Source organism: Chrysemys picta, chromosome 11, assembly GCF_011386835.1.
Source record: "Chrysemys picta bellii isolate R12L10 chromosome 11, ASM1138683v2, whole genome shotgun sequence".
In the NCBI taxonomy this organism is placed as follows: domain Eukaryota; kingdom Metazoa; phylum Chordata; order Testudines; family Emydidae; genus Chrysemys; species Chrysemys picta.
The window spans coordinates 28,080,565-28,095,879 of NC_088801.1; the positions used below are offsets into that span (position 1 = coordinate 28,080,565).

Genomic DNA, 15,315 nt, shown 5'->3' on the forward strand with positions numbered 1-15,315 from the left:
ATGCAAGTGAAAGTATATTAGATTAAGAAGTTAAATAAATGAAAACAGGCATCCGACCCAACTATAATAGAAGTTCATAAACCAACATGAGAACTTCCAAAGCAATGATTGGTGACCTATAGGGAAACATTCTACATAATAGGAATAGAGGAATAACATAATAGATATTTCTGAAGCATGGTGGAATGATAAATCAATACTTTGATACCTGGCTATAGTAACTATACAGGAAGGATAGATTAAAACATGTACTACACTTAACAGATTCCGCAAAATCTAACAGAAAATAAACAATCTGTGTGGGAAAGCCCATATAGTAGATTTATACTGATACAAAATCCAGTGCATAAAAATGAAACTATAAAGCAGCATTTGACTACTAGCTTCCAGAACAGGAAAACAATAATATTGAGGGAGATCAAAGAGGCAATTAAGTCTAATAAACCAGTGATAATGAGTGACTTCATCTACCCACAAACAAAATGGTCAAATGTAACAGCAGGACAAGGTTCGTATTGCTTCTTGGACAGCTGGTTCTAAATCACACATGAAGAGATTGCCGGTATAGTAATGTTGGATAAGTGTGTGATTTTGTTCATGACATTTCTATACCAACAAAAGCTCTATTGTAGATGCAGTTATACTAGCATAAAAGTTCTTTGCCATATAGACCATTGTGCTCAGAGAACTGGCACACGCTATACCAGCAAGAGCGCTTTTTGCTACTATTGCATCTACACTAATATGTTTGACTGCAATAGCTACATAGGCAAACCTTTTCTAGTGTAGACTAGGCTTTGGGCGCCTACTCTTTTTAGTAATAAAGATGAGGCCTGTCTGTGATTGAGATGTTAAAAGAGAAAGTGCCGATGAGACCTGATATATTAGAGAGCAACAAGTTACTAGGAGTGAGTGGTATATACTCAAAACTTCTTCAGGAGCTTAAGAATGAAGTGGCTTACAACTTCTGCTAACAAAAATATGTACTCATTAGAATCGGCTATAGAGGAGAGGAAGGGAACAAATGTCCACTATAAGATTTTTTATACCTTCCTTTTTGCACCTAGCATTTGGACCTGGCTAGCCAGAGATATGCAACTGGACTGGAGGGACCACTGGTCTGATCCACTATTGGAGTTCCCCTGTTATGCCTCCCTCTTGCACAAGTGCTCTAGCCAGGAAGGTCTCAAAGAACCATCTTTAGGTACATCTGCATGGGGATGAAAGCCCTGTGGTACATCTGTGGCTGGTCCAGGTTAGCTTACTCAGGCTCGCAGAGCTTAGGCTGCAGAGCTAAAAATTGCTATGTAGACATTGGGGTTTGGGCTGGAGCCCTAGCTCTGGGACCTTCCATCATTGCAGGGTCCCAGAGCCCGGTCTTCAGCCCAAGCCTTGAATGTCTACACCACAGTTAAACAGCCCCTTAGCCCGAGACCCATGAGCCCGAGTCAGCTGGCATGGGCCAGTTGTGGGTTTTTAATTGCAGTGTAGACATACCCTTTGTAGCCCCCTGTTGAGAGGCCTGGTGCCATTGCAATTCCTGGTTAAGACACTGCTCCCTGCTAGCACACCCTGGGGTACAAGTCGCTCTGGCTCACGAGTCATGTACAGGCAGAGGAAAGCCTGGGTCCCCTTCCACACTGTAGGGCACATTTAATCAGTTGGCTAATCTCCCAAGAGATGGTTCAGGGAGTATGCTCCACCTGCACTTCAGTGAACAACTAGAAGGCATTGTGCCTTCCTGAGCCATAAACATTCTGTAGCTTCCCTCTCTGTTGTCCTGTGCTGGGAGGTTCAATCAGGCCCTTACTGAGAATTTATACAATTGCAATGGAGAAATGGAATTTTCAATGGAGAGTCATATCTGTTGGCTCTCCATCTCTTAGTCCTGGTGGGACAGAAGCTGAGTCAGGTGTTAGAGAGATCATGTAATTATTGCATAGCTGATCCGGGCCCTGCGCAGTTCTTTCAGCTCCTAGGTGGGCTTTAGCTACCAAACCTATGACAGCTGTAATCATAGCTGATCTTTTAAGTGGAATAATATCAATATAGAATAGAAATTCACAGAGCTGACCTGATAATGGGGATGGAAATGTTGTACCTATGTTAAAAGCCTAGATAATCTAGGAATTGATATCAAGAGGACAGGCAGTTTGGATTGGAGTATAGACCAGAAGGGAATAAATAGAAATGAAAAGTCTGATGTGATTGTGAATCATTGTTTTAAGGAAAACGACAGAGCTTTCAGCTCTCTTCAAGCAGAACTCTCCTCAGTTATCAATACATTCAACATTCAAACAGTGTTGGCAGATAGTGGTAGAAAAAGTTAGTTCCTGTGTGTGGTAAACATATTAGTGTGCAGGATTTGTGTTGACATAGAAAGTAGCATGTGGTATTATGGACATTGTGGATTTAATGCATATTGATGTAGGATAAACAAATACTTCAATGTTATGTGTAAGCATTGTAAAGTCCTGTAGACATTACAACACTGTGTAATTATGTAATCAGTCTGAAAATGAAAGGGAAACTTTTAATCATTTTTCAGTCTATAGGAGGTAAGAAAGCCAACAGCGTTACAAGATATAGTCATGGTTCTTGTCCATATGAAATACTAAAGCTGGAATGTAAAGCTGTCCTTCATTCTACTGGAAATTAAGGAAAAGGACTGATAGGGCATAATCACAACTAATCCGCTTCCTTCCTCCTCAGGTCATAATTTCGTGTTATTACCCAGGGCTTTGCTCAGTGAAGATGCATTCACATACACACTGTCAAGTTAAATACGTACTGGAAAAACTGATTTCTCAAGGAGAATAAAAGCATCGGCATCTTAAGGAGTGAAAGTAAAATTTCTCATGGGCGCAGATAGAAAGGTTCTTCCAAATGTCCAAGACAGTACAGAAAATGGAAGAGAGGTCCGGGGTAGGGGTAGGGAAAGTGTAAGAAGTATAAAAAATCCCAGGTAACAGAGCCCACCAGTGCTGTATCCTGGTAACTCTTTGATTTGTGCTTGTCGCCCTTACATGTACTTTACAGTCAGTGTAAACACCAATGATCCTGTGCAAGGATGCCAGCATCTGACTGAAAGTATGTGAGTAGTGAGTATTCAGAATACTCTTGACAACTATAATGAGGGCTGTTAACTCCAGCTGGACACCCCCTCAAAAGCCTTTTTAAAAGGAGTCAATATTAGAAAGGCAAATGCTGTGTCTATTTTTTTTTCCAGGCTACTCGCTACTTCAGCCTCTTCCCCCTATAGTTTTGTGAATCATATATACCCTATGACAGGAGAACATTTGCCTATGGGTGGTATTTTGTATGGTATAAGTTTCAGTCAGTTTAGGACATCTGAACAGATTGTGGTATGAGAAGTGTCACTGTTACAGTTAGCGCACCCCCTCCCCTCCTTTGATAGGCCTTGTGTAAACACACACAAAGATGTGGTCCCTGCCTGGAAGAGCTTGCAAACTAATTTATAATTTTAAAAAATCACCTATAAAGTTAACAACCCCCATTTCCCGTTTCTTGAAATACGAATAACTGTAAAAATGTGGGTTCTTCCATAAAGGAAACCACCTTGGCCTGTCCGTTATGTTTTTAATGTCATTCCTAAATGTGTGCCAGCCCGTGTGGTGACATCTTTTAAACAAACCTATACAACCATCTCTCTTATACTTAATTCTTCCAGAGCTTTCAGGCAAGTGAGGTTTATCTTACAGTTTCAGATATATGCAGCTGAATTTTATAATATATAGTTAGAATATACAGTGAGTCACTGCTTAAATGTCTGATGATTATGTGCTCTCTGCAGGAAAGATTTCAAGTGAAGAATCCTCCACATACATATATCCAGAAATTAAAGGGCTATCTCGATCCAGCAGTAACCAGGAAGGTAAGAAGTATTCTGTGTCCTTTAGTATGCTATCACTTCTGCACTAATAGGCAGAATCATCCTTGATTTGAGTTCCTCCCTGTGTGTGAAAGGCCTTGTAAAAATCTTGAAGTCCATGTCTCTACTACAGCGGCACAGCTATGCCATTGTAGCTGTGCCGCTGTAGTGCAGACGCTTCCTACATTGATGGAAGGGGTTTTTTCATTGATGTAGGTAATCCACCTCACTAACAGGTGGTAGTTAGGTCCAAGGAAAAATTGACCTGGCTGTGTCTACAGTGTGGGTTAGGTCAACCTAACTGTGTTGTACAGGGCATGATATTTTTCATGGCCCTGAGTGACGTAGCTATGTCGGCCTAAGTTTTAGGTGTAGACCAACCTTACGAAAGTCTCCCAGATTCCAGTCCTAACAAAACAAACAGAATCAAAGAGAAATTGTTAGAGCATTGTAGTTTTCACAGTTCAGCAGGCAAAGAGCTAAATAGGTGTTGCAAATAAAAGAAACATTTGGCATAAGGAAAGATGGATTTAATGACTTGTGGGTGCAGCAAATAGCCCAGGTTATTAATGGATTACAGAGCCTTGTATCTCATGATTCCTACTTCAATTCCAGCCACTGCTGGTGGAAAATGAAAGCTGTTGCCATCTGATAGCTTTTTTCTCAGCTATGTGAAAGGAATGTTGTGTTCTCAGTGCAGTTCCTAGTGGCTGTTCGTCCACATAACAAAAACTATCACCTTTGGCACTAGTTGACCCTTTCTTGGCAATCTCATCAAAGAGGTCATGGGGTGAATGGGAATGGAGGGTGAACAGCAGACCTGAAATGAACTCGAGACCTAGATGGATATGTCTACGCTATTAACGCTACAGTGGCATAGCTGTAGTGCTGCAGTTATGCTGCTGTCGTGTGGACACTTGCTACAGTGACAGAAGGGGTTTTTCTGTCATTTTACTTAATCCACCTCCTTGAATAGCTAGGTTGTCAGAAGAATTCTTCCATCAATCTAGTGGTATCTACACCTGGGCATAGGTCGACTTAACTGCATCTCTCAGGGATGTGAAGTTTTATGTGTAGACCAGCCCTGTGTTTGAGATGGACTACCAGTGTTTGCCTCAAACAGCCCACCAACGATCAGCACTTGATCCTCTTTTTTTAGAGAACTGATCCCACCTCCTTTACAGCTGGGTAGGGTAATGAACCGCCTGCCTCAGTATGTCAGCAGAGGTCTTGTATTCCTGCTAACAGGAGGAGTGTTTTAGGTGAACACTGTTACTTAGTCCTATTCTGGTCTTTCTGGGGTCAAGATGGAGGCACATTGGCAGCTCAGTTGCGGAAGTTTGCATAGCTGTTGTCCTGGCTATCCTGTGGATAAAAAGAGGAGTTTAGTCTCTGGGGTTTTGAAGATGGTAGAGAACATTCACAAGGGGCCTCATCCCAATTTGCTTTCAAATATATTTCAGATCACTGGTATTTATTTACCTCAGCTGTTTGCTCATGTTCTGTGTTGTTGTTTTTAACAGCTTTTTTTTCTTTTTTTAAAAAAAAGAAGGTAACCAGAACATAGCTCCTATCAATGACTGGTTCTCCTTCTTCCAGCTTAAACAATCACTGCTTTGTGTTGCGATACAATTAGCTTAATTGGTGTCTTGTGGTAAAATACATATCCTGCCACAATGCTCCAAGCCCAGGACCAACCACATACTGCAGTTGAGGTGGGCCTATGTTATTGAAGAAATACAATGGGGCATACACTAGGTATCATTTTCTTTCCTGTTGGCCTTCATTAGCTCATGTCTTCAAGGCTGCAATAAAAGTATATTCTAACACAATGCCTCTCTTGTTGTGGGAAGTGACAAGAAGGAAATGCCATTCTTAACTTTAAATTTGTCAACAGCTGATTATAGTAAAAAGAGAAAGGAAAAAAAAAAAAAACCAAACGGTAAACAGGGGCTTTGTTTTTTCCTGGAGGATTTTTCAGATTCATGTAGTGTTTGGTTTGCTCTGTGGTCAGTCCATGAGCACATTAAAACCTTTTTTGTCCTAGTGCAATTGTTAAGTTAAAAATAACTTAATCAAGTTTCTCTCTTTTGTTTTATTTTATCTAACTAGTCAGCCCAGACTGCAAAGGGGAAAGATTTACAATTGGGCTCCCTGGACTGATGGTTGGGGGACTATTCACATTACCATAATTATTGCTGTAATTAAGGTTGTGTCAGCATTTTCTATCCTGAACGCTTGTATGGTCAGGAGGAGGTAGTTCCAAACACTGCTGTATAATATTAATTTGGGGTTGTAGCTGGGTATGCAAAGTCTCCTCCTGGAAAAGTAGCTATTTTTCCATGTGAGCTGCATTTTCAAACACTTAGGTTAGCCATGTTTAAATTATATATTGCTAAACAAATCACAGTCTGGTGGCTTCTTATAATCTTATAAATTACAGAAAACTTAATTTTCTCTGCTCCAAGTTGCAAACAGCAACCCAGTTGGAGGATAATGACCATGCAACAGGCAGTTGTGGAACATTCTTCCCACCTCTGTCTCTCCCCCCATCCCAGCTTTCCCATCGCCACTGCAACACTAGACTTTGTCTTCATTGCAAGCAGAAAAGAGATGTGCTTTTACATCACGACACAGCTATATCGAGGGAAGTGGAGTCCCTGCAATGACAGAAAATCCCCCTCCGTTTCTGTAAGAAGAATCTACACTACGGTGCTTTGGCGCATAGCCATGGCACCGTTGCTGTGCCACGGTAGTGCCATAGTGTAGACATGCCTCAGTCTGATCAGCAATCAGCATTCGTTGATATAGTAAGAAACATACAGGAACATTTCCTCTCTCATAAGAAAAATCCCCAAAGAGATTAAAGGCGAAAAACCACATTCAGTGTAACACAGACCAGTGTTATACAATTCATGCTCTTCATTCACATCACTGGACCGTTCAAGATAAGGATAGCGTTGGCTTGAACTCTGAATTTCTTGGGTTCATGTATTCCTGCTCTTGCTGCCACTGGTGGAACTCCACCGATGGGAGATATTCAAAATAAAGCAAGATTATTAGAGTGTTCTGTACTGTATTGTAACCCAGTAGTTTACATATTTGCATTTGATCTGAGCCTCCTTCCAGCCTCTAATTTTGCACCTACAAATAATCACAGCACACAGATGATAGGACTGAGATATCTGGTTATTTGTTTGCACCTACAAATCAGGTAGTTAGATGTAAATGCCAATGACTCTTGTGTTGTGGAGACAAGATTGCAGGTGCAAAATTATTGGCCATTGCTGAAAATCAGGTTCCTATGCTGGAACTGTCTGTGAAATATTTGGTGCTAAAATAGAAATTGTATTGTAAAGAAATATATATACCTTTACAGAATTTTAATTCTCCTTTTCCCTTCCACACTTTCAAATGAGGAAACTACTAGTTGGAAGCAGGGGTTATTTTTCTGAGTGTCTTTTAGTTGCTAGTCTGATTAACAGTCTTTCATTTCTTAGGATTTGGAAATGTTCTCAATATACTTTAATATTTAACACGTTCTGTCTCCTATGGGATTTTGGCATTTTTGAATAGCATCATGTGAGTCCAAATATGTTTCTTAAGTATTTTCCCCCCAACTGAATTACAGAAATTCAGAAGACGAGTCCAAGAATCTACGCAAGTACTACGAGAACTGGAAATTTCTTTAAGAACAAATCATATTGGGTAAGACCTATTAATAATACCATGATTTGGGTCTTTATGTCTACTGACTGCTAGCTTTGGGAAAATATCTCCATGCTCTTTAAGGAATGAGAGGTCCTAATGTATCGGTCACTAAAGATTAGAAGGCTGGGATTTGGACTGTGCAGTACATTAACATGTTAGCTGGTCATCCTTGAAGGCTCACTTTTAATCTGCTCAATGTGGGCCCAATCCAATTGCCTTTGAAGTCAGAGGGAAGACTGCCATTGATTTCTTTAAGAGCTGTATCAGGCCCTGGGGTAAATCAGAAGAGAAATGAGACTGATAGGGTCTGCAGTTTAGTCAGCCATTCCCCCCCTCCGCCCCCTGATTTATAGCTTCTGCTCAGGAAATCTCAGGTCTGGAATAGTAATATTTTGCAGAGGAGCAATGAAATGTTGCTTTTGAAACTTCCGCATGCCATGTTTGCATAATGCCTTATTGCTAGTTAATGCTATCAATGTTTTACATTCACAAGCACAAATCTTTCTTCAAATATTAATAGGAAAATTAATTTTGGAGAACTGGCTTTTTTAATTTCACGTGCCATTTCAAATGCTTATTCATATCAACTTTGCCAACCTATACTCAGAACCAGACTCAGAAACTGATGGAGTAGAAGCATTATTCAGCATTAGCATGTCAGACCAAAATAAGATTTCTTTAAAGTTTGTTAAATGGTTCCAGTATGTGTACACCTAAAATAGGCTCCCTAGGTAGATTTCTGCACTTGGCGATTATATCTTGATGAAACAAGGAAAGGAGTAGTTGTTATCAGATTGACTGATGCAAAAGAACAGCTGTTTTCTTAATCACACTGGGTTTCCTTCAACAGAAAACTCTGTCTGCCAGCTTCTTTGGCACAGAGGTCATAGAAAGTAACCGATTTTGACTCTGGATTTGATAAAGCTAGTGTCCCTAAAAGCTGGTTGCACTCCACAAATTATTTCTGTAAGTCCCTTTGCCTCATAACAGTGTCACAACTGCTTCATACTTATAAACAATGTACGTTACCAGAGAGATCAGGCAGACAGGGTAAAATAGACATTGAATTGTCTGTATGGGCAGAATTTCTGCACCTACAGCACTGTCAGGGAGTCCTTGGACTGCGAGCTAAGACTTGGACAGTGGGAAATCACTCAATATTTTAAAAATAAATTTTGAGGCGTTTGTTCACTAAAGATTACTTAGGCTGATGTGACAAAGAGCTGGTACTAATCTGTCTGAGGAACCTCTGTCCCGGGGTGATGGCAGTAGTCTCAGTAAACATTGTGAGCACAGTCTTTGTGATGTCTTTCCAATGGGCCTCTTTCCTTACATGGGCCTGGAATAGTTGTTGGCTTAGCTACATGAGAGCTGTATGTCTGTTCCATGGTATGTTGTGGTGTGCTGCTAAATCCCAGAGACTAAATATGGGAGCAAGCAACAGCCTCAGATTATCGTGGATTAAAATCAAGATTCCACTCTTTAAGAGCCAAAACTGCAGTTGGCAACCAGCTGTGATGAAATACAGTAGGGCAGTGCATGTCCGGGATTTCCACAAAATGTCAAAAGACTTTCTGAAACATTACAGAAATGAAGTGAAATTGACCATCAAATACTGAAGTGAGACCATCATTTCTAATACCATGTTGGCAGGATTGCCAAATTTCAGGATGAATCTGCCAGAGTAAGCCAATGCAATCTGTAAGCAATCGTAGCAGTTTGGCAGAGCTAAAGTACAAGCTACAAAATGTTGTGGACAATTTTTTTTCCATGGAATTTTCAGTGGAAGTGAAAGTCCAAGGCTGACTATGGCTAAAATGTGTGCAATTTTTTGATAACATCGGAGTGGTGATGTGTGGCTGTTGCCACACAGTGTAAAGTAAGTAACTTACCCAAGGCTGACTTTACCTGATAAATGGGTTCTTTAGAAGAAAATCCTTCTAAAGGTGATAGTTTCCCATCTCCCCTGTACAAGATTGTAAGCTTCTTTGGGAAGGGGTCTTTTTGGAGTCACTAGGTTTTGAGCATATTATGGGTGCTACTGGAAATTAATATATAATAATCCTATGTGCTTCTCTGGCAGACTGTAAGAGACAAGGAGTATCATAATGCAGAGCCTATGTTTTTCGTGGAAATTCTTGACATGTTCCTTCTTACAAGATTTGAAAATGTGAAGGAGTTGTTTCCATGTGATTGTCCATAGAATCGAATCCAGACATCAGCACTGCTGGGAACTACAGCCTTTTGGTGTTTTGGTAGAAGTCTAAAGCCCTGCCTCTGTGGTGGGAGAAGTGTAGCAAGTCTTATTTTCTGTCTGGATAAAATAGTTGGTTTGTTTTTGCATAGTTTTTTATGGTTAATTGTAAGCAATTTGGGATGGGAGTTGAGAGAAGTGTCCTTTCCGTTGTAATGCCTAGCAGTGGGGGCTTGGCATGGCACCTCTCTCAGTTTAATGGAGTGCTCTCAGTTTTCATCAGGGCTGTTCTGAATCCCTTAAGCAGGGCCTACAGAACACTGACACTGTCCCAAAGTCTCTTGGGATATTGCACATATATCACATCATCACTACAAGACAACTTTATCTTGGAGGATGAAGTTGAATAAGTGGCATCATTAAGGAAAGTCTGTTTTACAGAATGGCCCTTTAATTTTTCTGAGGTAAACTCAGATCAACCCGGGGGAAGAGAACAATTATAAAAGCCGCTTTTGCTTTTTTGACTCTTAATGCTAGTGTTGGCTGGCCATGGCCTCACTATTGGCTGAATGATGACACTTCTTTTGGAAGATAATAGTTTCTGACCATAGCTATGCTAAGAGCTTCTTAAGGTATAGAACATGGGTGCTGAGAGGGGTCCCAAGGGCTGAGAGTTGCTTTAAAAGGTAATACAGATCTGTGGGAAATGCAGCCGTATCCGCTGACAACTTTGGGATTGGGAGCTGCTAAATAGCTGCAGAGAAAATGAAATCACTGTGGGTTGCATGTAGAGGTGAAAGAGAAAACTCTTTATGCTAATAGAAGTAAAGTACTGCAGAAAATTAAGTGTCCCCAGTGGAGCTGCTCCATATTTACATGGGTGTAACTAAGAACAGAATCTGCTCCAACATCTTAGTACTTGAATGAATATATAGATGCCAATACAGTGTGAACTGCTTGTTTTATAATAGTTTTCCATCTTAGATACATATATAGCACCATTTTGAAAAACTTGAACACTCTTGATATGTGGCAAACATCTAAGCGCACTCCATCTCCTGAGTCCTTGCTGTGTTTCCTGCTTTATTTCTCCCCTTTTCCAGAATAAATAATTTCCCACTAGAGTCCAAAAGCATCCAGGCTGTGTCATTCTCAAATACAAATTTATGACATATCACAGATTTCCAAAAGGAACCATTATGGCATATTTTGTAAATAATACATGTAGTCTTACAAAATCAGTACAATTTCCAAAATGCATGTTTTCCTTCAGTCAACTGGATGAAAGATATGTGTGGCAAAATGTATATCATATACTACTCCTGGGGGAATTCTGTGCCACTGCGCAATTCAGAACATGCGCGAAGAATTTCCTTTCCCCCACAGATATGGGCTGCAGTGCTGCTAGCCACCACTAGAGGCCGCTGGCCCTGCAGAGCCTAGCTCACACATAGAAGACACTGCTGGGGGGAGGGAGCTAAAGGGATCCTGGCCACTGCAGTTCCCAGCATGCCCTGAGGGAAGGAGAAGGTGGCGCACAGGAATCTCCGTGCAAGCTTGGGACGGAGCATCAGGCTGTTTCTCCCTCTGGATCCCTGGGCTCTGGGGGGAGTGGGTGGGTGTCTGGGCTAGGGGAGGCACCCATGGCTGGCTGGGGGTGGGGGGTTGTGGGCATCTGGACTGGGGGGGGGGCTGTGGCTGGGCTCTGGGCCAGAGGGCCCCACAGCTGGGCTTGGGGGGTTTGCAGGTATCTAGACTGGGGGGGGCCCAGGGCTTGGCTCTGGAGGAGGTTGTGGGTGTTTGCCCCCCCGGCTGGGCTCTGGGCAAGAGAAACAGGAACTGGGTTGTCAGAGGGATTTCTTTAACTCTCTACTCCTCAGGGAATTTTTGTGTGTCTGTATTGTTATAGACATACTTGCTGACAGGTATTTTGAAATAAATTACCAAAATAATTGAAACTGGCGTGATTAAATAGTGTTATTTTGACACATAAAATGTGCAGAATTTTAAAATATTGTGCGCTGAATTTTTAATTTTTTGGTGCAGAATGCCCCCAGGAGTAATATACATACCAAGATGTTTATTCTACAACGTAAACAGTATGCTCTAAAACATAAGGCCTAAAGAATAACTCAAGGCTAGATTGTAAATTTACAATCTGCCCTGAGTGAAGAGTAACACACAAATGCACTGCCCCAAGAGCAGACCAGGGAGGGAATTGTAACTCTGTGTCATAATTCACTCTCTAGCTCTCAATTTATTCCAGGGGTAAATAATCTGCTACTGATAAATACTTTGCCATGCTGGTTGGTGTATTGAGGAGGTAATGTGGGATGAAGCCAAATCTCCACTCATTGTCCACCCCTTGGGTTTGCTCAAAACTGGGTCCAGATTCTCATACCTTGGCAAACTAGCCCTGAATTTTTCACTTTTCCAATAATAACCAGTTAGATTTTGCAGGATTTCAAATTTTCTTGTAAATATTTTGCACAGCTCTGCTTTAGGGGCTTGAATTTACTTTAACAGATTAAAGCTTTATTTTAAAAATGTGATCATATTAATATGAGAAGGAAAACTTATTTTTAAAGAGGTATGAAGTACATCATTGATGTTATTATTCCTTAGCTTTTTTGTTGCCTTCTTGAAAGATCACTAAATGGAAAAAATGAAGCCAATTCATATGACTGTAGCATTTCAAGAAGCCCATAAATGCTGCTCTAGTGTTGGCTGGTTCTGTGGTTTGTGCAGCTTGCTGTGCTAGAAAGGAGATAAATGTGGGTTTGGAAGGAAGCTTTAGCTTCATTGGTAGTGTCGTCATGGTACGTGTCTACTAACTACTCCAAATTATACTGGACCTTTCAACAGGAACTTAATTGTTATGGGGAAATGGGCAGCACTTACCAGAACCAGGTTTCTTTATTAAAAAGAAAAAGAATAGCAATAGATCTGGGTAGGTTTTCCTGAGCAGTGAAAAGGGTGCGTGGTATAGATATTAATGGTAGAAAATGTTTTCTTATATGTCATGCTGCGGAGGTGTTTGTTTCCACACATAAAAGTATATTTTTGAACCCTTGCTTCCTGAGTGAGAAATGAAAAGCTTTTGCTCAATATATTTCTTTTCACACAATGGATGTTTTTGTAGATTGACTGAAACAAGAATTTCGTCAGACTTGCCTCTGCACTGAACAATCAAATGCACTGATCTCTAATGATTTTTCTAACAGATGGGTCAGGGAGTTTTTGAATGAAGAAAACAAAGGCCTGGATGTTCTGGTGGAATATTTGTCATTTGCACAGTACGCAGTCACGTAAGTAAAACATGGCTTTTGTTCACCAGGCTTCGCAAAACAAAACAACATAGTGCAATATAGATAGACTGGCAGAGAGAGTAATATCTAGTCAGATGCTGTGCTATTCCTGTAAAGTTGTTTCCATTGCAATAGCTTGGCACAAAATTATGTAGGTTCCTGAGAACCAGAGCAAATGGCAAAATTAGATCCCAAATGTTAGATCAGAGTATATTGCAAAGAGAAGGAAAACAAAAAAAATTTGCTTATATATTTATGCAGTCCGAGCCAGAGGAGGATTAGGGGTTTGTGTGGCCATGAGCCAGAGCAAGTAGGGGCCCCTCCCCACCCCATCCGCCTGCAATCCCTCCTGCCTCCCCTCCCCTCCCCGGGTGAGGGGTCCTCCCCTGCTTCCTGGCAGGAGTGCTGGGTTGGCAGAGCAATACCCCCATACTCCAACCCTACTTCCCAGCAGGAGTGCCAGGTGGGTGGAGCAGGGCGGGATGCAGATGTGCCCATTGTTCTGGGGGGCCCCCAATTGGTGGTGGCCCTGGGCACAGGCCCCGTTGGCCCAGTGTCTAATCCACCACTGATCAGATCATTTTTTTTAAAGATTAGTCACATCTGTTTTAGCTTGATCTCCTCTGAGTGGGACAAAATACAATAAAGAATGAATAAATTTAGCATTACATCCAGATATTGGCCTAAGAAAAATGGCCAATATTTTGCCTTCCTTTCCAAAAGCTTCTTTTAGATCCCACTGTTTGTGTTCCTTCCCTCAAATATCATAAAATCATGTAGTGGACATTATATTCTTAAATATTAATCAATAACTTTATATAGGCAAGGTTGAACTAAGTACATCCAGACAATTTTTTCAGCCATGTTATATTATGATAAACTAATTCCTACGAAGTTCAAAGCAAAATACCGTATATACTTGTTCATAAACCGACTTTTTTTTAGTAAAAAAGGGAAGCACCAGAGAAGGGTGTCGGCTTATGAACCAGTATAGAGAGGAAGAGATGGGACACAGCCCCTCCCCCTAACAGAGGGAGCAAGGAGAGGCAGCACAGCCAGCAGAAGGGAAGAGGCAGGGCCAGAGTCTCTTCGCTTCTGGCTACGCTGCTCTCCTCTCAGCCTCCGAAGCAGCTGCAGCTCCAGGGCTGGCAGGCTGCAGCCGTGCAGCTTGGCCCCATCCCCAGTGCAGGCTGTGGCCGTGCCGTCTGGCCCAGCCCGCTGGAACATGCTGCAGCCGCGCTGCTTGGTCTGGCTTGCCGGAGCAGCTCCAGCCAGGCCAGAGAAATCCTCCCCTGGCCCTCTCCAGATGGGAAGGGATGGGATGGGATGGGATGGGGAGAGTGTGGGGGTCCCAGGCTAGGAGTAGGGTCATGTGGGGGGTGGTCACAAGGGTTGCTCCCCTGACTCCCAGCTTCTCCCCCCAAAAAATGTCCCACCAGTTGTTGTCCCGGCCCGTCAGGGTAAGCAGCTGGCGCCAGGACACTTTGTTTACTTAGGTTTACCTCTGTGCCTGCGGACGCTCGAGGTAAACAAACCATCTCGGCCCCCCAGCGGCTTATCCTGATGGGCTGGGAGCCAAAGTTTGCTGACCCCTGAATTATAGGGTCGGCTTATGAACGGGTTATAAAAATTTTCCATTTTTACTTATCTGTCTTGGGGGCGGGGGAGGTCGGTTTATAAACGAACCAGCTTATGATCGAGTATATACGGTACTCACATAAACTAATTCTCACAATACTCTTGTAAAGCTGGGTAGGTATAATCAGATCACTTTTATGGATAGGTAGATTTCAAGAAAGAGAATATCTATTAAAAGACCACTCAGGAAGTCAATGGCAAAACTAGGAATAAAAAAGGAGTCCTGGTTCCCGGTTGTCTGACCTTACCACTAGACAACACTTCCAAATATATTGTTATTTATTCTGTATTAAAACAATGCAAAGTTGGAAAAAATTATTATGGGCCAATGTAAATCATTGTATCCTCATTGACTGAAATGGAGGTAATTTAAACAACTGAGGATATGTTCTCACATACTCACAGGGTTTAACTTCATTATATTTAGGCTTGGAAGGATTAGATTTTTGACGGTAAGTGTTGGTTAGTGTCGATTTCGTCGTATGCACACAAACCAACAACAAAAAAAATCCATCAGTAAGAATCTGAATTTACAAATAGGCAAAGTGATAAAATTGCTGCTTGAGAACTTA

General features: G+C 41.6%; 1 protein-coding gene across 16 annotated transcripts in view; it reads left to right on the top strand.

Moving 5' to 3' along the window:
* The window catches only part of FMNL2 (formin like 2), a 270,469-nt gene that overhangs the window by 160,856 nt on the left and 94,298 nt on the right, over positions 1-15,315 (top strand). For all 16 annotated transcript variants that reach the window (XM_065561726.1, XM_065561731.1, XM_065561729.1 and 13 more), the window contains exons 3-5: positions 3,815-3,895; positions 7,524-7,600; positions 13,022-13,105. In XM_065561726.1, the coding sequence (XP_065417798.1) occupies positions 3,815-3,895; positions 7,524-7,600; positions 13,022-13,105 (242 nt within the window). The remainder of the gene's footprint in view (positions 1-3,814; positions 3,896-7,523; positions 7,601-13,021; positions 13,106-15,315) is intronic.